Raw genomic sequence first — 26532 nt, forward strand, 5'->3', positions numbered from 1 at the left:
GACTATATTACATAACAAAATAGAGAAATACTCCTTCAACCATATTTGGGGAAATCCTTTAAGTAAGGATGAATTGTCTACATATGCTTTCTTGTGTGTCTGTTGGAAATCTGAACATTTAATTGTCAGAATGAATGAATATGTGTGACATTAATATGTCAATGTAAAACATTGATCGCAAAAATAAAGTCCGCCGGTTTTGTCTGTCCCAGGGTGAATGAGCCGCACAGGATTGGGGCGGGGTGTAGTGAGGATGACCAGTAAGGCAGAAATGAGCTCTAGTGGGGGATGGGTGCGTTGTTATGACTGGTGCTTGGCTGGAGAAAAGCTAAAGAGGCCTGAGGCATACAACCATTTACATTGGATTTGTCAAGTCCGCTTAGACAATGGGACCCGATTTTTCTTACTTTCACGTGTAATCGAACCGGACTAAAGATATTTACTGGGGAGAAAAACACATGTCTTTTTTTTTTATATTTCAGCTTGAATGCATTTGCAGCGCGATGTCATTGTAGTATGGAAATTACCAGAAAGTAACAGATAAATTGCATTAAAACGTTTCCCCTGGTAGAGGCAATTCATAACATATTTGGTTATTGTGCATCGATATATTGAAATTATATAAAGTACTATTTTTTCATAACTATATGGCAACCAGTTGGGACACAGCTATCGTGTTTGGCTGAGTTAATATCCCAATTGGCAAACAAAAATACGCAATCACTGTCAACCTCCATACAATAGGCTACTGTCACAGACAAGCTCCATACAGTAGGTTACTGTCACTGAGAACCTCAATACAGAAGACTATCGTCACAGACAACCTAAATCCAGTAGTCTACCGTTACTGACAACCTCAATCCACTAGGCTACTGTCACAGACAACCTCAATCCAGTAGGCTACTGTCACAGACAACCTCAATCCAGTAGGCTACTGTCACAGACAACCTCAATACAGTAGGCTACTGTCACAGACCACCTCAATCCAGTAGGCTACTGTCACAGACAACCTCAATACAGTAGGCTACTGTCACAGACAACCTCAATACAGTAGGCTACTGTCACAGGCAGCCCATTTCTGCGGGTCAGGTCACTCCTCTGTGCCGAGCATCTGAAGCCGTCGTTAGCTTCTTACCGCCTGGCTCTTTAGCTTTAATATGATCATTCATTTTTATGCGAATACAATTAATTTCGCGATCGAAAGAAATGGATAACATGGTTTGATGTAATTAAAAGGAGCACAGAAGAAATCGTCAATTGAAAGGTCTTATGCAAGCAGGTAGGGGATATCAAAAAACACTGTCATTAGCTTAGCTTGCTAGTATTCCCGTGTACGCTAGCTGTAAGCGGGCTTTGAAGGCTGACCAGTTAGTGGATGATGTGGTCCTGTTATGTGTTGTTTTCATCACATATCTTGCGAATATGTTGATGTCTTTGCAAACTTTATTCGGTGTATATCGCCATAGAGAAGCGCGAATGGGCTTAGCTCAGGTTTGTTAAAGCGTTGAGGTAAACGAGGTGTTTTGATGACTGGCGGCCGCTAGCTAGCAGCTAGCTGAGAACACGGGGCTACGGGCTAACGTTACCCCGGACCCCGACAGTATCTGGCCATACAACATTCATACATCGGTGTTTTTTTTTTAGAAAGCATCCGAACCAATTCCATTAAAATAAGTATTCTTTAGATGATTAATGCATTTGTTGTTTTAGTCAAAAACAACAAATTCATTGTAAGTTTGTCAGTCATTGACTCATCATATGGACTAAGGTCTTATAACGTTAAGGCACATGTTTGTATCTATTGGCTGAATTAAAGATCTCAACCTCTCCATACGGCCGGTTCAACGACATGTTTCACTAAGAGACGGCTAACCTAAACCTTCATCTCATCCGCCTCTACAGGCTTGGAGAGCATGCTGGTTCTCTCCATTCACTCAGCCTTGTGCGGGGGATGGGCATTCGCTACCGTTAGCTCAATGCTACTGTTAGCTCCATGCCACTGTTATCTCCATGCTACTGTCGGCTCCATGCCACTGTGGGCCATTGAGTGGGCAAAAAAATAATAATAATTGGTTGTTAGTGTGTATTACAACGTGGATGAAAGTGTGCGCTTCAGTAAGATGAAACTAAAGCTCTTATTCTAAAACGCAGCATTCTCATTCAAATCCCGACCTCAGTTCTTACAGTAGTTGGTATGAATCCTACTGTCCCTAGACGTTGTTTGTTTTTAGCTTGTGCGCTGTATAGTAGATTTTGCACAACATACCATTGCCTTCATTTAAATCACCTCGTATAAATCGGCTTTAACTTGCTGACCAAGTTTGGATGACAGTTCAAACCACGTAATACATACAACATACAATGTAAATGGTATTTATTGCTACGTTTTATGTTAATGTTTTGAAACATCTAGAGTGCAAAATAGGGGATAGGCTACATATAACGGAATTATCTATACCTAATATATAGCTAATGTATTATTGATACGATTGGCCTGCTTAAAGTTAATCCAAAATAGCATATTTTATTGGAATTCATTTCTTCCAGGGCTCCAGAATTCCCGCTCAGGACCACATGACCCATGATGGACCTCTGAAGACCTCTGATCACATGGGTAGCGTATTAATACTTATCATTTCATGTCTTAGTTGAATATGTAATTCTGAATTCTGAAAGGCTTGCTTCAAACTGTCCCTTACAAAGTCTACTTTTCATGCCTTCGTGTAGTTTGCTTTCCCAATCACAATTGAAGTGTAGTTTAAGTTGCGGCACAGTCAAGGTATAGACAGACAGAAAGAATCTCCCTTCTCTCAAGTCAATAAATAGCGTGCAGGGTGAGGTAGTCCATGGTGGTGGTGGTAGTCTGGTGTGATGGTGTTGGTGGCAGAGGTTAACAAAATGGCCTTGGCTCATCCAGCTGCCGTGTATCTTAATGGTGTTCTACAGGAGCCGTGTGTTTGGAAATAGAAAGCCAGGCTAGTCCCTGGTGAGAGCCTCGGTGCATGCAGTCACACGTTGCCCGTGCGTGACTTGACTTTTACACCAACCCACTGTAAGGTTGTGGTGGGGGAAGGGGTCTTGTGCAGGGTTCACACGGCTGAATTGCCATGTATTGTACGTCCCAGTGTTGGTGGAATGTAGGTCTGCAGCTCAACATAGGGGGCCAGCACGTCTTGCTCATGAAAGTCAAGCTGGGGTCAAGTTTGTCCTTGCAATAATAGGTTGGGAAGGGGAAGACACAGCATAGATGGCCTCTTAGTTACTAGATTTATATCCATTTATTATTTTTATTTTATTTATTATGTGGTCTAGGCTTCCCTGTTTTCTCATTGTTCGGGATATTGTTGCTGGTGATGGTTGAATGAATGGATGCATTCAGCCTAGGTCTGTACAGTATGTACTAAAATGTATATCACGGTATAATTTGAGGCATAGACGGTAACGGTATTATATCACGGTATGTTAATTTTATCTTTTAATTTCTATAGAAATGCTTCTGAAGGGGTATCAGCCAATCAGCGTTCACTCCCTGAGTGACGTAACAACAGCCAATCAGCGTTCACTCCCTGAGTGACGTAACATAACAGTCAATCAGCGTTCACTCCCTACAGTCCAGAGTGAATCGCAGCAGGAGGAGAAATGGATTGTTGCCATCTTCGGACTCCCGGAGCTCTATATCTAAATAATATAATATAATATATAGGTATTTATATAATATAATATATAATATCACGGCCAAAAGCTGTGTGTGCCTCCAGATGATATTATGAACTAGAAAATGTAATCCCACGCATAAGGGATTACTGTGCATAGAAATGCCTGTGATCTTTATGATCTTTTTGCATGTTGCTTTGGATAAAGGTATCTGCTAAGAACCATAACCATATTTCAGTTAAATTCAGCTGAGGGTTGTATAGCCAATGCAAAGATTGATAGTTGAGTGTGGATGAGTTGAGTTATGGTTGGACAGAAATCAGACACTGAACATAGAAACCATCAACTTCAGTCTCTTGTCTTCTCTTAATTGCACAACCTTTGAACAATTATCTGTTTTCTGTGGGTAAGATGAGGGAGGTAGTTAGATATACTTCTCAAAATGTAAATCGGTCAATACTAGAAAATGCAGAAAATGTGGTGAGTGCTGTAGTGCAAAGTGAGGTGGAAAATATGTTTTAATAAAACCACATAGACATAACAGGACATAAAGAAACGTTAAATGGCTTAACGCAAGTGAAGGGATTTGAACAGAGTTCAAAAGTCTAAATGGAGTAAACATGCACACCATTTAAAAAAAAAAAATGAAATGGTTGGAAACAAATAACGTGACAGCTGAATGAAAAGTGCAGAGCATTGCTAAAAATGCAGAAATGTAAAATGAATTGAACTGAAGAATCTGAAAGGTCAAATGTATTGCCCTGCACTGCTGAAAAATCTGAAAGGTCAAATATATTGCATTGCACTGCTGAAAAACCTGGATGCTGAAAATCGAAAACTGACTGACACTGAATTGCATTTCTTGAAGAAGCAAAGTGCTGAAATACATTGTTACAAAAGCTGGAAGCTAAACTGTAATACTGTCACAGCTGGAAGAAGGTAGTAGTAGTGGTACTAGCTGTAGTAGTACTAATGGTAGTAGTAGTAGTAGTGGTTGTACTGGTCTGGGTGGATCTGAGCAGCAATCAAACTATCCAGTTCAACTCAACTAATTGATGATGAATAACTCCATGAAGCAGGGTGCCGATTTAAGAAGGTTTACTCAAATTCAAAGAGTGAAACTGAAACACAAACATAAATATATATCAGTTACAAAACTGGATGCACTAAAAATGCAAATACACAATATAACATATATACATAACAATATAACATATTGCAATAACTAAGAGCAAAGCTCCAAAAGTTGGAGCTTTGCTGTATCTCTCCACAGACAACAGATATGGAAAACATAGCTAGCGCCAACCAACCAATAACCAAAATAATGCTGCTGATGCATAGCTAAGGACCTAACAAGCTGCAGTACTTACAAACATTCAGATCATACAGCTAGCAAGATGAGGATGATGGAAGATGTGAAGTGTATCAAATAAAAGCCACAGCATAAAAACGAATAGGGTCCAGAACACTCCTCCCCCCCCCCCCCCACCCCCCCCTGGGGTCTCTAACAAGCCCAGATTAAACCAAAAGTACTAGTCTTGTGGAGAAAGGAGGGGGACCACTTTGGCCAAGGAACTCTCTGGGTGCATTCCTTGACGACTCTGATGTCCACTTTCCTCACGACCCCGTCCTGGTTTGGAAGGGTCTCCACGACAATAGCCATAGGCCACTGGTTTCTCTTTGCTTGATTGTCCTTCCTCAGGACGATGTCTCCTACTTGGAGGTTGGGCTTCTTTTCCTGCCACTTGCGACAGCTTTGAAGTGTGTGGAGCTACTCTCGTCGCCACCTGTTCCAAAAGGTGAATACCCAGGTGCAGTTGTGCTCCTGAAGATCTTTCTCCACAGTCTCTGAGCTGGAGTTTGGTTTATCCATCTTGAATTCTCGGCAGGCACTGATGAAATTGGTGCCTTGGTCTGAGCGTATTTGCTTTGCTGGTCCTCTGATGGCGAAGAACCTTCTCAGGGCATTAATGCAACCGCTGGCACTCATAGCTTCTATTACTTAGATGTGCACGGCTCTTGTGCACATACATGAGAACATGACAGCCCATCTTTTGCTGTTGGCGTGTCCCCCTCTGGTACGACGTGAAGTGACCTCCCATGGTCCGAAGACATCCACACCGACATAGGTGAATGGAGGGGCTACTTGTAGACGCTCAGCCGGCATATCTGACATTTGCTGATGTTCTGTCTTCCCACAAAGCTTCTTGCATTTGACACACTAGAAGAGAATGCTGCTGATGCATCTTTTAGCTCCAACCACCCAGAGTCCGGCTGCTCTGACAGTACCCTCAGTAAAGTGTCTCCCTTGATGCTTCACAGCCTCATGGTGATGACGCACAAAAAGGTTTGCGAGGTGATGGCGGTCTGGGATGATGATGATGGGATTTGTTTCTTCTGTTGCTAGCTTAGACTAAGCTATGCGGCCTCCGACTCTGAGAAGCCCATTGCTGTCGATGAAAGGGTGTAGCTTCAACAGACTGCTACGAGGGGGGAAACTTTGTTTGGAGGCTATGCTCTTCTGCATAAAGCTCATGCTGGACACTCTTCATCACGAAGACCCTGGCTCTGTCCATCTCCTCCTCTGAGGGGCCCCTTGGATAGATGTGCCATCCTCTGCAGCTGCCCTTCTGTGCAGGCAGGGGGAAGGAACGGGCAATATGGATCAATCGTGCGACTGTGTTGGTAAGAGGTCCATTTTGAGAAACGCTCAAAACGTGTGGGGTCTGTAAGGTGTCGAGAGACTACGGTGAGGTTCACAGCAATCTCGGGGAGTAGGTCGGAGTCAGAAGCGGGGTTAACAAGGTTGAATATCTCTTGGGGTTTGAGAGGGTGGGGAGATGTTGTGCTGCTTAAGAGGGCCGCTGGGATAGACCTAGACCCGTGGTCAGCTGGGTTGTGGTCGGTAGGCACATGCCTCCATTGGTCTGGGGATGTGGACTGTCGTATCCGTTGAACTCTGTTGTTCATGTAGACGAAGACCCGCCTTGCTTGATTATGAATGTACCCAAGGACTACCTTGCTGTCTGAGTAGTATGTGATACGGTTGACCTCCAGGTCCATCTCTTCCACGATCAACTCTGAAATCTCGACAATTCCAGTCTAGGGATAGAGAAGTCTGGTTGAGGCGCCAGCTTGGCTTTTCCACGGACGAAACCGACCTCAGTCTGTCCCTCTTCAGTGGTGGCTCTCAGATAAGCTACTGCTGAGATGGCCGTAGTAGAGGCGTTCGCGAAGACACAAAGCTCCTTGAGGAGAGTACTAGAGGGAGAGAAAGACATGTAGGTGCGGGGTATCTGAAGCACCTGTAGGTCTTTTAATGAGTCTCTCCACCTGGTCAACTCAGCTTCCCTGTTTCCGGGGAGGGGTGAGTCCCAGTCCTCGGCTTCTTGGTGAGGTCTCTGCGGCCTGCCTTGTATTGTGACGGGGGCTAAGAAGCCGAGGGGGTCATACAGGCTGTTCACCGTAGACAACACTCCTCTACGGGTGAAAGGTTTGTTGTTGTCCATGGCCTGGAATGTGAAAGTGTCCGAAGCAATGTTCCAGGACACTCCGAGGCTGCGTTGTTGGAGGACGTTGGAGGTCATCGGTGAGGAGGTTGAGATCCTTGATATCCTTGGCACGCTCTTCTTGAGGGAATGCTTCTAGCACAGCAGGTCTATTCAAGGCTATTTTAAGCAGCCTGAGGTTGGACGCTGCAAGCATCATTTGGGCACGTCTGAGGACACTGATGGCCTCTGCTTCGGTAGGGAAGGACTTCACTGCATCATCTACGTATAACTCTCGTTGGATGAACCTTCTCACGTCACTGCCAAGTTCTTTTCTTCTTCCTTGGCTGCTCTTCTCCGGCCGTATATGGCGACGGCGGGGGATGGGCTGTTGCCGAAGACATGGATGCACATTCTGTAATCCACAATATCACTGTCCGCGTTGTTGTTTTGGAACCACAGGAAGCGGAGGAAGTCTCTGTGGTCTTCATGCACTATGAAGCAGTGAAACATGGACTCCTTTCGGAATCTCATGAGCACCCCCAAATGGGTATTGTTGAGATCAGAGCCTGTGAGGAGTACGTCGTTGAGAGAGACTCCTTTGTAAGGTGCACTGAAGTCGAACACCACACGGATCTGTCCTGGCTTCTTTGGGTGATATACTCCAAATGATGGGAGTTACCAACACTCTTGGCCTTCCTGTAAAGGTAGAGTGATCTCTGCATGCTTGTTGGTAAGCATCTTCTCGACAAACTCTAGGTAGTGGGCTTTCATCTGTGGCTGCTTGCTTAGAGTGGGGCGGAGAGAGTTGAGGCGGCTTTTCGCGTACTCCCTGTTGTTGGGCAGTCGTTTTCGTGGGGACTGGAAAGGAAGGGGTGCGACCCAACTTTTTGACTTGTCTTGTCGATACTCGTCATCCATGATCTGCAGGAACCTCAGGTTATCCATTGAAGGAGCACGCTTGTTGTCATTGGCTGTGTGAAGGAAGACTGACTGACCCAGGTTTTCTCCATCGAGCGTCTGTGCTGTCTGTGGTGTCCAACGCTGAGTAGCTGTGGGCGTCCACTTTCCAGAATGGAGGTTTTGAATGTTCTGACGTGGGGTGGCTTGTGCGCTCCCCGAGGCAAACGTCACCGACGACGACCCATCCAAGGTCCAGCTTTTGGGCGAATGGGGCGTCATGTGGACTGTTTATTTGGCTTCTTACTTTGTGTACTTTCAGAATGTCTCTGCCGAGCAACAGGAGTGTGTGTGCATCTGGAACCAGGGGTGGGATCTCGTCTGCGATCCGTCTCAGGTGTCCGTGGTGTCGAGCAGCATTGGGGGTTGGGATCTGGTTGTTTTGGATTTGGTTGCATTCGAGGAGTGTGGGGAGAGGGAAACTGACCTTCTTGTTGGCTGACTCCACAACGTAACCACGGGGGGGGTGGGGGAGGGGGGTAGAGAAGAGTTGAAACAATGGCGTTGGTTGCTAAAAAAGTTCGGCCTACTACTTCGCTTTGATCGCATTTTTTTGGATTTAGACCTGTTGAGAGTGGACAGCCAAGGGACACGACTGACGTGTGCAAGATCTGCTCATGTGTGATACGCGCAATAGACGGGCAGACGACCGATCTATATGACCACTTTATGCGCCTCGCAGAAGTTAATAGAAATGATGATAAACAAAATATCACAGAGCATAGAGCAGGATTGTGAACGTTTACAATGTCTCATGTCAATTTACAATCTGAAAAATGTGTCTGCGTTGGCAGACTTACTTTTTTTAGTTAGGATATTGATGCTGCGCGCCTCCTATTTGCAACGGAATTTGCTTAAGATATAAAACCATTTAATTTAACACACACGCACTAAAACATTTTCGATTTTAAATAAATATTTGGAAACGAAAATTCATGTATTCCGCAGTGTGCATCTCTGGCAGTGAGCGGGTCTACAAGATCGCACTCTGCGCAACCCAGTCAGTAAAAAAGTGAACGGTCACGTACGCCTCCGTAGTCAACGCTGTCCAAGCGTCGGTGGTGATGGCAACTTTCTCCGTTAAGGACAGGATCTCGCGGAGCGAGGCTGCTGATTCGCTGTACATTTTCTCCAGCCGCACGGCCATAGTTTGGCGACATGGCACTGTGTAATCTGCCTCGAGAAAGAGGTAGTCACGTCGCTGGCATAGGCTACCGTATTTAAGGCAAGGCAAGGCAAGGCAAGGCAAGGCAACTTTATTTATATAGCACTTTTCATACACAAGGCAGACTCAAAGTGCTTCACATATAAACATTGTCATACAATAAAATAAAATAATAGATAAGTAAAAAGTAAAATAGATAGAAAGTAAAGGCAAAGTTAAAAAAAAAAAAAAAAAAAAAAAAAAAGAAAACATTTTAGAAAGGCAGAGTTAATAAAAATGCATTTTAGAAAGGCAAAGTTACTAATAAAATAAAAATAGAAACATTGTAGATTTAAGATTTAGCAGAAAGCTAAAGCTTTATGCATGCTATTTAAAATAGCATGCATATGCATTAGTTAATTTAATTTATATATATTCTTAATTTAATTTACAGAGCAATCCCTGCAAAGTTTCTAGGTTAACTATAGAAGAGACTAGGAGGATTAGTGTGTGTCTGACGGGGGGGCATCACGATGGCTCTCCATCGTGATGTCAGTCAGCCATCACGATGGACGATGACATCGTCCATCGGCACAACCCTATCCTGAACATGTCCTGAGTGTGTATGGCAATGGACTACACGCCACGTTGAAGATGCTGAAGAACTCCGACGTCGCCAAGGAATGGATGCTTTGCTCGTCCAAGATAGTGTACATCCTCCTTGACTGCTCCCTTCGTCCTTCAGGAAAGACGTTGACGAGGCAGATCTTGGAGCATGCCCTGAGACTCATTCCATCTCCGCATACTTCCGTGCACTTGGTGGTGACTTCCTGGTTGTCCGCTTATTCTCCTTCCTCCCCGTTCTCTGAAGCGGGGGGAGACGACTTGGACTTCCAGGGAGCTAGTCCTGGGTGGATTGCTGAGGTGTGGCAGTTGCTGCCACATTCCGTGCAGTCTACCTCTGTGACACAGTCCCTAGCTAGGTGGGTTGTGGAGGAGCAGCACTGGAAACATGTGAAACAATGTGATTGTCTTTTTAGAAACTGCTTGTGCTCTTCTAGGGTCTTCTCCCTGAAGCCTCTACATTTCCTCAGTGGGTGGGCTTTGTCATGGATGGGGCAGTGCTTCCCAGGGTCGATGTTTCCAGGTTTCTATGTGGGGGACATTTGTGTCTTGTGCACTGACTGATATGGCTGTCTTCACGTGTCTGTCTAACCTCTTTCTTTTCGGCTGCTGTGAGGGAAGGTGGGAGGTTGAAGCTGGGATCTGTTTTAACTCTGGCTTCCCTGCGGATGAAGTCAGCAAACACAGTAAAGGAGGGGAAAGACACATTGTTCTTTTCCTTGTATTTAGACCCATATGAAGCCCATTTATCCTGGAGATTGAATGGAAGCTTGTCGACAATGGGAGCCATTCCTCTGGAGGTGTCTTGGTAAGACAGGCCAGGTAAGTAGCCGTCCATCTTCGCAGCTTCTAGTTCTAGGAGCAGGTCGCCAAGGTCGCGGAGCCTGTGAGGGTCTTTGGACGTCACCTTCCGAAAGTCCTCCAGTTTATCAAACGGAGCCCTTTCAATTGCCTCTGGTGAGCCATAGTACTCTTCCAGCCTCGGCCAAACCATCATCAATCCGACCTGGGGGTGCCTGATGTTGACTGCTTTGAGCCTTCTTGCCTGTTCTGAGGATTCCTTGCCAAGCCATTTGGAAGGAAGCCATTTGATGAGGAGATCGAGCTATTCTCCTGCTGACAGGCCCAGAACAGTGGTAGTAGTAGTAGTTGCACAAACGATATGCCATATGAAAGGTATGGTATTGATTGATGTTTGTAGAATTTGTAGAATGATCATAATCCCACCAGTTCTTTTTAAAACCAGCCAAAATTGAATGTACTCGCCTGATGCTCATTTTTCCAGCCTAACGTGATTAAAAGTAGTCAAATTGTGTGGGAAAAACTGCCCAATCTGGCAACACTGCCTGCACGTCCTCGCGCTCCTCCTTCAGCGTAGATCAATGAGACCAACTGAAAACGAGGCGGACATGGAACTTAAACTGTGATTATGAAAAAAGTATAAAGTTAATCGAAATTCTGTTTTCAGATTATTGAAGATACAAACTCTTGATTTGTTAAACCTTTGAAAGAAGGTTAATGATAAAAAATGTACCAAGTTAAGAAGTCTAAGTAGGAAGTGTCAGAGAATGGGCGCCCATTGACTTCCATTATAAAAAATAGTATTTTAAAAGTAGAATATCTCAAAAAATATAAAGTCTACAAGTATGGACCTAGACCTTTGTGACAGATGTTGGGTAATTTTGGCCACATTAAATGCACAAGTTTGGTCGGAAGAAGAATAACGGAAAAGGGATATGAAGATTGTGCATTCCTATGCACAATAATTAAAGACTGCGTTGGGTTCTCGGACGTATCGGGTACTTCTGCATCAAGTAAAGACTCGTGGGGGTTACCTCGGCTATGGTGGAGAAGGAATTGGGTTAAATAAACTTTGGCTTTGACTCTCTGAAGTCCAGATTGAACCGTGACTTCAGATTGATGTGAAAGGACCAGAGATGTTGGAGAACCCGACGCAGTCTTCAAGATTCATAATATAATCCAGAGGTGCACACAGCTTTTGGCTGTGATATTATATATATCTATACATTATATGATATTATATTATTTAGATAAAGAGCTCCAGGACTCCCGCCGGAGCTCCCGGAGTGTTCTAGAATATCTTATAGAACACGGCCAAAAGCTGTGAGTGCCTCCAGATGATATTATGAATAAACAACTGCGTCTCTGGTACCAATGTTATCGCTTCTTTAGTGCTCGTTAAGTAAAAAAAAAAAAAAAAAATAAAGTGCTCATCTACCCGTCACACCGGTCTCACGGTAACGTCAAAATCCATACCATAGCGCAAATTCAAACAGGTGTACTCTCTATACCGTTTATACCGTACACCACTAATTCTGCCTTTTACAAGCAGATGCAGAACCAGTCTCGTAAAAGTTGGTGCTAGTAAAAGCTGCTGATTGCTGATTTTGCCTTAGCTCTCGAGCAATGTGCTTGGGGTCTTCTTTCATGGTTTTATGTTATTGGAGTTACACTTTAGCAGTAAACAAGAAGCTAAGCAAATATAGAGACAGGAATGAATAGTGGTTAGGGTGTTTGAGTCCCAGCATAAAGGTTCTGGGTTCGGAGCCGTGTCTCCAGTCTACCTGTAGGCATCCTTGAGCAAGAGGCCTAACCCCTAGTGGTTTCTGAATGGCCAGTAGTTTTTGATATAACCCTCTGATGAATTGATAAACAATACATTTATATTTTTGTATCAACAAACATCAGCAGTCTAATTCATAGCTTCTCAAACTCTTCAATATTCTTGTTCACTTTGGCGACTGCATTTATCTCTCCTCTTGGTATTATTGGCCTGCTTCTCACCGGAATTCCCAGGATTCCCTTTTCCAAGGCTGTCTTATGTGTAAGTAGTGGCTCTCTGCTGTTAGGAGGCAGAGTGGAGGGGGGAAGGTTCTGACTGTCCAGTTGTCCACTATGACGCTTCTGGACTTCCATTCAAACTCAGCCACTTGTTTATTTTCCACCAGTCCTTTTTAAACAGCACCTGGTTCTGCCTTACTAAACACCAGGCTGTTTCCACGGTGCGCTGGCGGACCGTGGATACAGCCTGGTGTATCCACGTGCTCCTCCAGTGCCCACTTCCTCCTTGAAGAAAGACCCAGTAATTACTTCCAGTTGTGAGCTATTAATTGGATCTCATCCCCTGCGTGGGCCAGCGATAGTGGCCCCGCTATTCCCCACCACCACGGCCTATGGAGCAGATCATGCTCAATAGTGACAGTGCTTCATGTCTTTAATGTCTCCTCCATTAGCTTCAGTCGTTTGCTCTCGTTTCTCTATATCACTATGTACAGTTTTGTCTTGCATGTTGTATTTGTGTTCTGTCTCCTTTGATCTGCCACCGCAGCCATTTGCAATTCCTCGACTGTGTTTTAAGATATTGCAAATACCGGACACACAGACGCATACACATACACATACTCACACACGCAATGCATGCACAAACACAAGGCAAGCCTCTGCCTTTTAAGTCTTTTGGTTGTGTTTACTACTATATGTCTAAAAATGAAAATTTATGTTTATTTGTATATGTTCTAACTCTACTACTTCTCTCTTTTCTGACCCAGGCTCCTTTGCAGTGCTGGCACATGGTTTAACCACCAGGACTAACAATGAGCATAAGCAGTGATGAGGTCAACTTCCTGGTGTACAGATACCTGCAGGAGTCAGGTAGGAACCGCCTGCTTGGATGAAGAATTAATCGTCCCTGTTCACACAATAATCATAGTGTCATGAGATCAGAAAGGGGCTTTGATCAGCATTTCAACCTTCATATCTCATGTGTTCATGCGTCATTAATAATATATGGACTTATGGGGACTGTAGATCATCTTTATCACCACCCTCTGTCTCCTTCTGCTTATTCCTTTCTCTCACCATCTCTGGGCTTCCTTACCCCTCCCAGGCTTCTCCCATTCAGCGTTTACGTTTGGCATAGAGAGCCACATCAGCCAGTCCAACATCAATGGAGCCTTGGTGCCCCCGGCAGCGCTCATCTCCATCATCCAGAAGGGCCTGCAGTATGTGGAGGCCGAAGTCAGCATCAACGAGGTCCGTAGCTCCCCCACCACCTCCGTTTCTCTTCTTTTAAAGTAGCGGCATACAGTGTCTATTCTATGTCCAGGTCCCCTTTGCAGAAAGGCCTTTCTTGTCAATGAAGGCTGCCAGGCAAACCTAACTTTGGTAAAATGAGAAAAGCAGACCTGGGTGGGATTTTTATGCTAAACTTGATAAGCGTTTTGTTACTTGGCCCAGTTAGCAGAGACACTTATAATGCAGCTTGAACTGCCACAGGCTCCAGGATTCCTCCCTTAACGCCAACTGCCCCACATTCCACCTCATGACATCAGTCATTAAATCGTCAACCAGTAACGGCAAAACTTGGGGTCAATACAGCGCTGACCTCGGCAACCAGAAGAAGATTTTGTACACTAAACCCTCCCATCTTCTTCTTCTTCTTCCACACACTTGGACGCATCGGTCGCAGGATGGGACGCTGTTCGACGGGCGGCCCATCGAGTCGCTGTCCCTGATCGACGCGGTGATGCCCGACGTGGTGCAGACACGACAGCAGGCCTACAGGGAGAAGCTGGCCCAACAGCAGCAGCAGCAGCAGCAGCAGCAACCCCAGCAGCAGCAGGTGGCGTTGTCCGCTGCCAGCGGGAGCACCGCAGGGAGCCAGCCGGCCGCAAAGAACGGCGAGGGCGCCCCCAACGGGGAGGAGAACGGCGGTCACGGTTTAGCCAGTAAGGAAGTGGCTTGATGTGGTGGGTGGGTGATGCGGGTGGGGGTGTGGGACTTCATTCTTAGCCTTGGGCTGCTAGTCCCTTTGTGGAAAATGTTGATGAGACCATCCAAAGCCTTATCCTTAATGTTTACCAGAAGCTGTGTAAGCAAATCCTTGGAGACCTTCATAATTAAATTACGATCAGATTCAATAGTTTTCAAGCGGCTAATCGTTTCAGCGTTATATTTTTATAATGTTAAATATTGTATTATTATTTTAAATTATAAATGCCACTGAATAAAACGAGATTTCAGATGGTGATTTTAATCTGTATTACAGTGTACAAATACAGTGGCCAATCTACACAGTATTTATGTGTATTTATATTTATTACTCAGCCCCCAAGCAACATGATTGGTCCAAACCGATATAAAGACACCCTGTTCCCCCAAAGCCTGTCTGTCACCAGACTGTAGAACTAAAGTCTGGTCTGTGAGACTAAGGTCTTCTTTTGGCAGCTGCCTTGAAAGGCAAAAGGGAAATGAAATGTCCCTCTCCCTGGTCGTTATCTGAGGCGGATCAGTGTGAGCAGCAGTTTAAAGTGTGTGACTTTGTTTAAATGTCGTGTTTGCCAACTTTACTATTTGCTATAGTCAACACACTACACTTGATCACACACACGTTTGTTTGCATCACAATTTGTATGGACAGAGTAGAGTTGTAGTGGCTCATGGTCGACTCCCAGGCTAAGGTAATGAGAACGATTCCCACCGTCCACACACTTCTCTAGTCATCAGAGTGCAATGGCGCATGAGCCGTGATTAGCTGTACTTATCTGTCAGTACTCCTCCGTTGGGGTACCAAGACGTCTGAAAGGGCCAACAAGTTCGAGCTACACACGCCGTCCGTTGATTGGTCGACAGAATCGTCACTTCCATGCGACAGGGGGATAATAACAAACACAGTACCCGCAAGGTATTTATGGACAACAGCGAAAGCTTTGTTTATTGAAGAAAATCGCGCAAAAGGTTGCCGTCCTTCATTGTTGCCCTTTGTTTATTGTGTTGCGTTCTTCTTTTTGCTTGGATTTATTAGCAGGCTACACTGTGTCGGGCTGCTATGAGATCACAATGCTTACGTAGCTTACGTAGCTGCTGCGGCTATCGTCATCCACCTTAAACCCCGCCCTACCTTAAGGGTACTGTCAGCGGTGGAAACGCAAGCCGTAAATGAGCTAGGCCAAACCGCACCTTCACTACTGGGCCAAGGGGTGCTGGGCCTAAGCGCAGCAGCCGGTGGAAACGTGCCACAAGATGACTATACCCTGCCTGCTCCATAATGCCCGTCTCTGAATTCCCTGTTTGATTGATCACTGAATGCTGGGTGACGAGCAGTGTTCCCTGTGTGTTGGCGCAGACCACCACGGGGAGATGATGGAGGTGGAGCGAGATGTGGAGATCCCCCAGAGCAAGGCCATGGTGCTGCGGGGCCATGAGTCGGAGGTGTTCATCTGTGCCTGGAACCCGGTCAACGACCTCCTGGCCTCGGGGTCAGCATCCTGTTTCATCCCCTCACTGCCTCTTTGTTCTCCGAGTGTTTCCACGTGCATGCCCTTCTGTCCTTCTGAATTAGGTTTCCAAATGATCACTCAATATTTTTCCCCCTGTACTTGGTAACTTGGCCGGTGCAGACAAAGTTGCTGTCATTTTCAGCGTGCGTTTGTGTTGTGGTTGTGTGAGCAGCTCTGGGGACTCCACTGCCAGGATCTGGAACCTGAGTGAGGCCAGCACAGGGGGTTCCACCCAGCTGGTCCTGAGGCACTGCATACGGGAGGGCGGCCAGGACGTCCCCAGCAACAAGGACGTCACCTCGCTCGACTGGAACGTGAGTGTGTGTGTGTGTGTGTGTGTGTGTGTGAGAGTGTGTGAGTGAGTGAGTGTGTGTGTGTGTGTGTGTGGTGGATAACAGTCTTGTTCTGTTGCTCAGTCACTTTCATTCTTCATCATTTATCGTTTTAATAATGTGATTCTACAAGTTACCACAAAATGGGACATTTGGACCGAGTCCAAGTTGTGTGGCTACGTAACCTCCAACAAGATGGGTTCATTTGCATAGACCAAACCGAGTTGAAGGATGGGGTTCTGATGCGCCTGGGAACCAGACCAGTCTTGTGATCTCATGTTTCATTTGCGCTGCTGATAAGGTCTGCAGACCAGAGATAGACCAATCACAACTGATATGAGAATAAATAGGTAACGGTACAGAGGGGCACCGGAGAGGCATCTCCGATATAGAACAGGCCGTTGACTACGCTATCGGGACAGTATTAAAGGTCCCATGGCATGAACATTTCACTTTATGAGGGTTTCTAACATTAGTGTGAGTTCCCCTAGCCTGCCTATGGTCCCCAGTGGCTAAGAAGGTGTAAAACTAGCGGTGCCCAGCCTCCGGGGCACCACCGTCCGGGGCAGGCAGAACGGTTCAGTCTGGACTTCAAGGAGTCAAAGCCAAAGTTCCTTTCCCCCAATTCCTTCTCCACCATTGCCGAGATAACCCCCACTACGAGTCTCGTTGTGGAAGTAGACGTCAGAGAACCCGACGCAGTCATTTGAGATTCATAATATCATCCGGAGGCGCACACAGCTTTTGGCCGTGATAATATATATTATATCTATATATAATATGATATTATTTAGATATAGAGCTCGAGGACTCCCGCCGGAGTCTTCGTTGCTCTGACTGGCTGTAGGCCTATCCAATGTCATCCAGAGGCATTGGGGTCCGTGGCCGTTGATGACGCCCCTGGAAATCTAATATTATGGCGATGCCAGGCTAGCTTTTAATAGGATGGTGTTCAACTCAAAGGCTTGCCAGCAGCGCCACTCAGCGGCCGTAGTAGGAATGGATACATACGTCTTATTTGTCATTGAATGGATGTTACTGGTAGGGTAGGCTATTTGGAAAAAAAAAAAACCAGTTTAAGCTCGATCTTTAAAGGATCCAACTGAAAGAATCCCAGCCCTCCCTTCCTACTGAGCCACTCACCCAAAACACATGATGAGCTGGCTAGCTTCAGCCTTTTTGAAGACTGCGGTCATGCACATGAGTGCAGGGCAGAGTGCGCTCAGGTAGCTGGGTAGGGAGGTAGACAGACATAGAGGCCATTTGATTCATTAATTTGATTCACGCTGCGAATCATATTGCTGAAAGGATGTAAAGACAATAAATAAATTACAACATAAATGAATTCCCTGTCTAGCTTTTAAATTGTCATCACAGCCGCATTGATTGAACTATAGAGGTAGTTCTTTAGTAGATTTTGAGGTCATATAACTAATAGGGCTGCCCCCTAATAGTCGACCAAACGTTAGTCGATGAGAAGAGTCTCAGTCGACCAAGTTTTCATTGATTCTAGTCGACTAGCAAAATCTTTGGTCAGGGGCAGCCCTAATAACTAATAATAATAATAAAAAATCTTACATTAATTTGGCCCAAAAAAGGAAATGATTAAATATGAAAGTCAGCTGACCATGTCAGTATTATGTTAAGCTGAACATTAACCAGAAGGTTCTCTGGTTCCAGAGCGAAGGCACCCTGTTGGCCACGGGATCTTATGACGGGTTTGCCAGAATATGGACGAAAGACGGTAAACCCTTCCTCTCCCGTACTCTACGTTCAGTTGACCCAGTGGCATGGGGAGCAGAGGAATGACCTGCTGTGTGTACCCTAGGGAACCTGGCCAGCACCTTGGGACAGCACAAAGGGCCCATATTCGCCCTCAAGTGGAACAAGAAAGGAAACTTCATCCTCAGCGCAGGTGTAGACAAGGTAAAGGATACAAAGTGTTATTTTTATAATTTCTTTACATTTTAAAGCCTTTTATTAGCTAAATGAAACTGAATTACATTGTGGTTAAAAATGTGTAACTAAAATTGTCTGTTCAACTAAACAATTGGGACATATTAGATTCAACAACTGAATAGGATTGGTCACATCCTAGTGTGCTGTGTTGAGGTTCTGTGACTTTCTGCACCGAAAACGAAGGCTCATGTTATTATTAAACGTGTTCATCACATCCAAGTGTTATTGGTCCTCTCCAGACCACCATCATCTGGGACGCTCACACTGGGGAGGCCAAGCAGCAGTTTCCTTTCCACTCAGGTGAGAACCCGGGGTCGAAAGGTCGTTAAAGTTATTGGTCACCCTCTTGTTAATCTCAAGACTGTATTTGTCAGGTATTTGACACGTGTCCTTTAAATATTTAATATTTGCTTAGCATACCTGTAGTTCAAAGTTGGAGCACGATCTCTCTCTGTCTGTCTCTCTCTCTCTCACTGCCACTCAGTGTTACTCACTGTCTCCCTACCCCATCAGCGCCGGCCCTGGACGTAGACTGGCAGAGTAACAACACGTTTGCCTCCTGCAGCACTGACATGTGCATCCACGTGTGCAAGCTGGGCCAGGACCGGCCAGTCAAGACCTTCCAGGGACATACGGTGAGTGAGCACCCTCTGGGTGACGCTGCTGCCGACCTCGGGCGGCGGGCGGAGGGGTTTGGGGAAGCCGGGGGCAGCCCTCTTTCTGAGGAGCTCGGTTCCCTTTGACACCTCAATGCTCGATGACTCGGTCGGTGTCATCGGTTTCCTCTGTGCTGATGAAGGAATGGGAGATTGACACGCAGACTTTGACTATTACTTGTCTTTATGATTGCAACAAACCTGTTGCAACACGTCAAATATTGTCCTGCTGGGAAAGGGCTGTGCAGAGGGATGTTTAATGACCGACACTGATTGACACTGACAGCAAACAAAATCAAACAATGGTCACAACCGCCGTCAACCCTACCATTTCTCGTCAAACTGGTCAGCGATCTGTGTTCCCATGCTGCATCGCGCCCCACAGCAGGAGGGGGAGGTGAGGGCCGGGCTTGTTTATTTGGCCACATAATGTAGAAGTACTATGAATAATGCCTATTCAGCCCTGTAGGATAGCATTAGCCTTTTCCAATAGACTACCCACTGAACTGGAAAGGCCACAGCGTTACTCCTCCACCGTCTGCGGAGCTTCAGCCCTGGAGGTTAAGTTACTAAAGTTCAGCTGACGTCTCCACACCTTGAATACCTTACAATCAGATCAGGCCTGGCTCTTTGGCAATGTCCAGTTGCTGAGAAACCTGAAAATGTAGTGGAGCCTGTTTTGGCTCATTTTGGACCTCTGCCTGGATGGCAGCTCGCTCAGACACCAGTTTTATCTGATTGTTTTCCTTTTCATTTCTACAGTTGGGTATTTATTACAGTAAACTATAATGTCCCCTAGGATTGCTCATCAATGTTTTGATGAACTTGCACGGCGGGATTAGCTCCATTCACCCAAAGAGAAATCACACAGAGTGTGAAGGGATGATTGGTCAGAAGGACCCAGGAGCCCTCGTGATTGGTCAGAAAGGACCCAGAGGCCTTCGTGATTCTGGAATGGCTCAGACAGGCAGGAGCGGGTATTCTCAAAGTGCATTTCACTCTCTCAACTGATGGATGGCTCGGCTATTTCTTACAAATTACATATCAGCTCTTAAATCGTACCTACTTGTTCATATACGACCCCATCCTCCCATTTCTCCCTCCACCTATTCTCTGCAGAATGAGGTCAACGCCATCAAGTGGGACCCCACCGGCAGCCTGCTGGCGTCCTGCTCGGACGACATGACCCTCAAGGTGTGTGTGTGTGTGTGTGTGTGTGTGTGTGTGTGTGTGTGTGTGTGTGTGTGTGGCTTTGGGTCGGTGTCATGGCACCATACTCCATAAACACTTTCATCTCACACACACGTATGTACTTTCACATTAAGTCATGTGGCAGATGCTTTTATACAAAGACACTTACGTGACTTAAGTGAGGCACAATTATCACACACACACATATATATTATTTTTATTTATTTATTTTCTTGTGAAAAAAGTGTAGGTCAGTGTGCAATACAGGCCACCAGATGGTGCTGTAACGTTGCCTCGTCTTCTCATTCCTGCCTGCTGCACCACAGATCTGGAGCATGAAGCAGGACATGTGCGTTCACGACCTCCAGGCCCACAGCAAGGAGATCTACACCATCAAGTGGAGCCCGACGGGCCCCGGGACCAACAACCCCAGCGCCAACCTCATGCTGGCCAGGTGCAGTGAAGCTCGCTGATAGGTAGTGGGGAGACTGTAGAGTCCTCCGGGACACTCAGGAACATTGACTTGGCAGCTGTCTTTGTTCCATACATCGGTTCGGTGGGGTGAACTGAATGCCTCGGTCACCTGTCGGCCGTCTTGAATGACAGATGGCCACGAGGTGAATAAGGCCCATGGTGACGTAAAACTGGCCTTTTTCTAAATTCCATTATTAACTTTATTATTATTATTATATTATTATATTATTATTATATAATATATTATATATATAATATAATATATAATATATATATATAATATAATATATATTATAAAACGGGGGGCCTAAATCAAGCGATCTGATTGGTTCCCAACCGTTGTATATTGAGCGTATACACACAGCTATGACGCCCGTTCAGTTTACAGAGTCCAGTATCACTCCACGCCTAACTTGAACTGTTGTTTATTTATATATAAATGCGATAGCATAGTTCACTGAAGCCTAAAAAGCCAATAAAGCAAAGCAGTAAAGCAATAGGCACACGGTCGCCGGCAATTTAGCCTTCTAAATTGCTAAATTGCCGGCGAACCAAGCTACCGTCTCTAGCCTTCTCTCTGAAGGACGCTAGTGTGTTGCATAGCAACCGCCGTACACTTTGCCGGCAGCCAGGAGGGACTACTTTTCTGTATTCGTTAAAAAAAAATGCTTTTCCGACTTTCTAGCTTTTTCAAAATTGAGGGTGTCTATGACTTTAATTTCGCCATATTTACGTAACCGTTTTATAAAAGCAATAGATCACTTCAGTCAGTGATATACGGTCATTATACCACAGTGAAGGGGGTCGCCGCCCCTCCGCTGCGCGTCGGGACGGACAACGCCCCTTAACTGTGGTATAATGAGCGTATACCACGGCCTGTCGTGATCTATTGCTTAATTATATTATATTATTATATTATTATTAATTATTAACTAATAATCTTTTGTGGCCCATGTTCATACCGGTCCTTGGAAGTGCTGTGTTTATATTACTACTATATTACTATTTATACTGTATGATGTATTATATGGACCTGTGTCTGCAATAAAGCTTTGTTATTATATTGATGAGGGAGATTGATTAGTGGAAAGATTCACTCACTTTGATCAAAAAGAAACACCCACTCCCTACCGGCGCTGTCAGACAGAGGAAACACTTTGTCCCAAATATACAAGTCTGATTTTACATCTCTGTTGAAAATCTCCGCTGCAAATTCAGCTCTACCTCCTCCAACTCGTCTCCTCCTCTTCCTCCTCTAACCCGTCTCCTCCTCTTCCTCCTCTAACCCGTCTCCTCCTCTTCCTCCTCTAACCCGTCTCCTCCTCTTCCTCCTCTAACCCGTCTCCTCTTCCTCCTCTAACCCGTCTCCTCCTCTTCCTCCTCTAACCCGTCTCCTCTTCCTCCTCTAACCCGTCTCCTCCTCTTCCTCCTCTAACCCGTCTCCTCCTCTTCCTCCTCTAACCCGTCTCCTCCTCTTCCTCCTCTAACCCGTCTCCTCTTCCTCCTCCAACCCGTCTCCTCTACCTCCTCTAACCCGTCTCCTCCTCTTCCTCCTCTAACTCGTCTCCTCCTCTTCCTCCTCTAACCCGTCTCCTCCTCTTCCTCCTCTAACCCGTCTCCTCCTCTTCCTCCTCTAACCCGTCTCCTCCTCTTCCTCCTCTAACCCGTCTCCTCTTCCTCCTCCAACCCGTCTCCTCTTCCTCCTCTAACCCGTCTCCTCCTCTTCCTCCCCTAACCCGTCTCCTCCTCTTCCTCCTCTAACCCGTCTCCTCTTCCTCCTCTAACCCGTCTCCTCCTCTTCCTCCTCCAGCGCGTCCTTTGACTCCACAGTGCGTCTGTGGGACGTGGAGCGCGGGGTGTGCATCCACACCCTGACGCGCCACCAGGAGCCCGTCTACAGCGTGGCCTTCAGCCCCGACGGGCGCCACCTGGCCAGTGGGTCCTTCGATAAGTGCGTCCACATCTGGAACACACAGGTAAATATGCCACCTTCCACATCTGGACACCAGTGGCATTGACCACCAGATCTGACTTGTCTTAGTGGACGGTAAAGACATGGGTTGATGGAAAGTAGGGAAACTTCCTCCGACTCTCCAGTGCTCATAAATCACATTATAAGCTTTGTCGGTCCAGGGGGTAGGGGGTTGTGTTGCGTACAGACCGTATGATATCATCAATAAAAAGATAAGTCCATTGGGAAATGCCATTCAAAATCTCAAGGTCGTTAACTTTGATAATAAAGCACTTAAATTAACACTTAAACTACACTTAAATGTTGTTCACCTTGAGCACCAAGGTCAAAACAATGAATCCCTTTTACTAAAACAGTTGTAGGTTCAGGTTCACATTTGGATGCAATGAAAAGGAATCTTTAATATATCTGCTTAAAGCCCATGTTGCAGGTTAACCGGAAGTTTCGATTAATGGGTACATAAAGCACTCAAAATAAGTATATCATTATATTATATCATAATATAATGATATCATATCATATATTATATCAATAAAATGTCGTTAAATAATAGCGTTAAATAGCGTTAAAGTCCAGTTTTTGTAGTTTTTGTAACGGGTGTTTTCTACTGCAACTCGGCGATGACGTCACGTTGGAGCGACGTGGTGGAAGGTAGCCTCAGCCTAGTACTAGAACTAGGGATGAGGAAGAGGTGGCAAGAACCACAAATAACATGTATGATGGCCCGCAGCCGTATAATTTCGAACCTGTCAGACGTGAGAGGGCAAATGAGGAATTGCCGAGAACTGATGGCCGTCAAAGCCAATTAAATGCATGATCAGAGGAGAATGGGTGGAGAGTTGCTATCATTTAGCAACGCAGCAACGAGCGCTGGAGCTAGTCTATGAACCGCAGTGCATACAATAACAACACTATTTTTTTTACTGTCAGTGAATAGCAGCGAGTGAAAGTCAACGTTTTCTTTATATCTAGTGACAGTGATTATGTTAGTTCAGATACGTACCGGTAAACTTAGTCAGAAGATCTAGAAATAGAAGGCATACTGCTAACTATGGGCTAACTTGCCAGTCCCATCTGTGAAATCCCCCCAGATAATCCCTAATTAAATCTTCCCCCCGACGTTGTAAACACATTTGAGTTATCCCACGTTTTGATGGTAGCCTACTAGCTCCAGTAACAACATCTTTGCCTAGTGTTTATTTCTAAGCTTTTACCCAGTGTGCGAAATACCCGTCAATATTCGTGGGGTCCCATCTCCCGATTATTGCTTAATACCGATCTACATTCCTCAATATACAGTAGGCCTATAACATTACAATATTTCATCGATGCAAGCCAAGACAATCAGTCTATAGCCTACATGACAACACACACGCACACTTAACAATTTTGATAAACCGATATGCTATAGTATTCGTAAAGCAACACTGACATAGGAGGCTGCATTGGCTAAAGTTGTTTCGATGCACATTGTTTTATAACAAGGAGAGGCAAAGATGTGCATTACAATGCAAACACGACAATAATTGGCATCAATCTGGCGCATTTAGAAGAGCAATCAACTGAATAAATGCCAGGTATATAGCCAGACACGCAATCAATGAACTTGCAAATGAGAGCCTGCAGTATGACCGATCGTGTGACATTATTTAACCATCCATCTACAGTAAATACGATCAGACAGATACATCATTGACACACAAAGCACATTTGTCCAACCCGGCAGATGCTGACAGCCCACAACGAGCCAAACATCACCACGGCGGGTGTGCTCTCTCTCACTCTCGCACGCACGTACACAATCACTCCAACTTCTCCAACTCCAAGGCTAGGCTGCTTCACTAAGACCACAACCAACCACAACTAACCATGCAGTAGTACGAAGCCGGAATGGACACAATGCACAGTCGCACACACTCCTCTTGTGCACAACAATCAGTTCTATCATCAACATTCAGTCTTAGAATGGACCCAAAGTGTGTGAGTGATACACTCTGGTTTAGCTTTCGCTTGCTATCCGTTTTTAGTATGACTTCTCAACATTACGTCCTTCTTCTGTTTGCTGCACATATTTGCATACGCAAATGCCAGTCCTGTCTGCGCACAGGACTGGCTGGCTCCGCTTGGCAAAAAGTATTTATATATAACATAACATATTTATCTATATCTATCACCGCAACGCATGTGTCTAGTTTTAATGTGATGTCTACTGTCCTGTGTGAGCCGAATCACCAAAATGAATTCCCGACGATTTGTGTCGTTTGGCAATAATAAATACTTGAATAGGCTATCTATATATATCTATGTATTTATGTATTTATCTGTATAATCTGCTGAACACTCTCTTACTAGTCTCTACTCTCAAGGGTCTCAATGGGGCTTCGGTCTGTCGTCTCCCCAACGTGACGTCATGCAATGCGTTGTGGGGGAAATGAGAATCAATTGCAAACCGTTAAAATCGTACCTTATTTTTCGTATTCAATTCTGTTTTGTGATACCCAACAACATTAAATACAATGGATAACCATTTAAATGTTTATTACCAACAAGCAAATTGCACAAACAAACAAAAAAATGAACCCTGCAACACAGACTTTAAGCTAATGATTAATTGTCACATTGAGCTGAACGGCCACGGGGTGGCGCTAACGTTGTGGTGCCGTGTGTGTGTGTGGCCCTCAGACAGGGGCTCTGGTCCACAGCTACCGCGGGACCGGGGGGATCTTCGAGGTGTGCTGGAACGCCACGGGGGACAAAGTAGGAGCCAGCGCTTCAGACGGATCGGTGAGTCACTCGAGATTCTGAAAACATTGTCAAAAATACAATAAAAATTGCCTCCAGAAACCAGAAACGCTTCGAGAGGATCTTTTAAATAGTTTGATATAACCTCTGAGAAAAAAATTACATTTATGAGACGTCTGGTGTGTAGAATTTAGCAGCAACTAGGGGTGAGGTGGCAGATTGAACCGAATTACACCCACCTCAACCCCCCCTCACCCAGGAATACGGGGGCCTGTATTGGCCTGTACTGTGGAAGGTGCCAGTAGGTATTTCCGTTTTGCAAAAAAGCAACATTAATTATAATCACACAACGTCGATTTGACGGCTCTAGCCTGCAATTATATCAGTCGAACCAATAACAATGGGGTATGTTTGTCATAGTCACTGTAAATGCTGTGGGCCATGGAGGAGGTAACGGCCTGTTTACATTTCTCAGCACGCAGTCCTATTGTATCCATAGTGGTCAGATGCATTCATAGACCTATAATTATTCATTATTAATTAACGCTATGTTATATGTATTTATCATTCATCTAAATAGCATTCAGCTACAACTATTTGACTACCAGTCAATAACTAATTGACTACCAGTCAATGTTAACTCTGCACTGCGATATGTAATAGGTTACTTTTGATAACACGAAGGTGTGCAATTGTATCACAACAGATTTGTCTGAATACCAACTTTCTCAATATCAATAAATGAGGTCTCTACTGGACTACTGTTTGGGCATGCTTCCAACGAGGTTAAGGGGAATGACATCATTGACCTGTCACCTCATTATATGTTTTGCAATGTCTGTGAACATTGTTGGGAACAATTGGGCTAATGTACGATCCCAACTCAACATAATATAAGACAGATATTTTTATTCAGGAATGCTACATGAATACCTTTTAAAACATGCTTATGAATATTCTATTAAAGTCTTCTTCGACTAGATGCCAATACATTCTACATACTGCACCCTTAATATTCCTATTGTTGAATTTCTGTC

General features: G+C 45.1%; 1 protein-coding gene across 2 annotated transcripts in view; it reads left to right on the plus strand.

Moving 5' to 3' along the window:
• The first annotated feature begins 1110 nt into the window (after nucleotides 1-1110).
• Nucleotides 1111-26532, plus strand: part of LOC311361082 (F-box-like/WD repeat-containing protein TBL1XR1) — a 28229-nt gene continuing 2807 nt past the window's right edge. Inside the window, exons 1-15 of one of the 2 annotated variants that reach the window (XM_084481264.1) lie at nucleotides 1111-1279; nucleotides 2548-2614; nucleotides 13440-13542; nucleotides 13778-13923; nucleotides 14360-14618; nucleotides 16016-16148; nucleotides 16342-16483; nucleotides 18182-18245; nucleotides 18330-18427; nucleotides 18700-18760; nucleotides 18974-19095; nucleotides 20236-20310; nucleotides 20634-20761; nucleotides 22592-22757; nucleotides 25436-25537. In XM_084481264.1, the coding sequence (XP_084337390.1) occupies nucleotides 13485-13542; nucleotides 13778-13923; nucleotides 14360-14618; nucleotides 16016-16148; nucleotides 16342-16483; nucleotides 18182-18245; nucleotides 18330-18427; nucleotides 18700-18760; nucleotides 18974-19095; nucleotides 20236-20310; nucleotides 20634-20761; nucleotides 22592-22757; nucleotides 25436-25537 (1554 nt within the window). In that variant the 5' untranslated portion in view covers nucleotides 1111-1279; nucleotides 2548-2614; nucleotides 13440-13484. Of the gene's footprint in view, nucleotides 1280-2088; nucleotides 2116-2547; nucleotides 2615-13439; nucleotides 13543-13777; nucleotides 13924-14359; nucleotides 14619-16015; nucleotides 16149-16341; nucleotides 16484-18181; nucleotides 18246-18329; nucleotides 18428-18699; nucleotides 18761-18973; nucleotides 19096-20235; nucleotides 20311-20633; nucleotides 20762-22591; nucleotides 22758-25435; nucleotides 25538-26532 lie in introns of those variants that run through there. The other variant, XM_084481265.1, reaches the window with a different exon arrangement.

Source organism: Micromesistius poutassou, assembly GCF_964030765.1.
Source record: "Micromesistius poutassou genome assembly, chromosome: 16".
Taxonomy (NCBI): domain Eukaryota; kingdom Metazoa; phylum Chordata; class Actinopteri; order Gadiformes; family Gadidae; genus Micromesistius; species Micromesistius poutassou.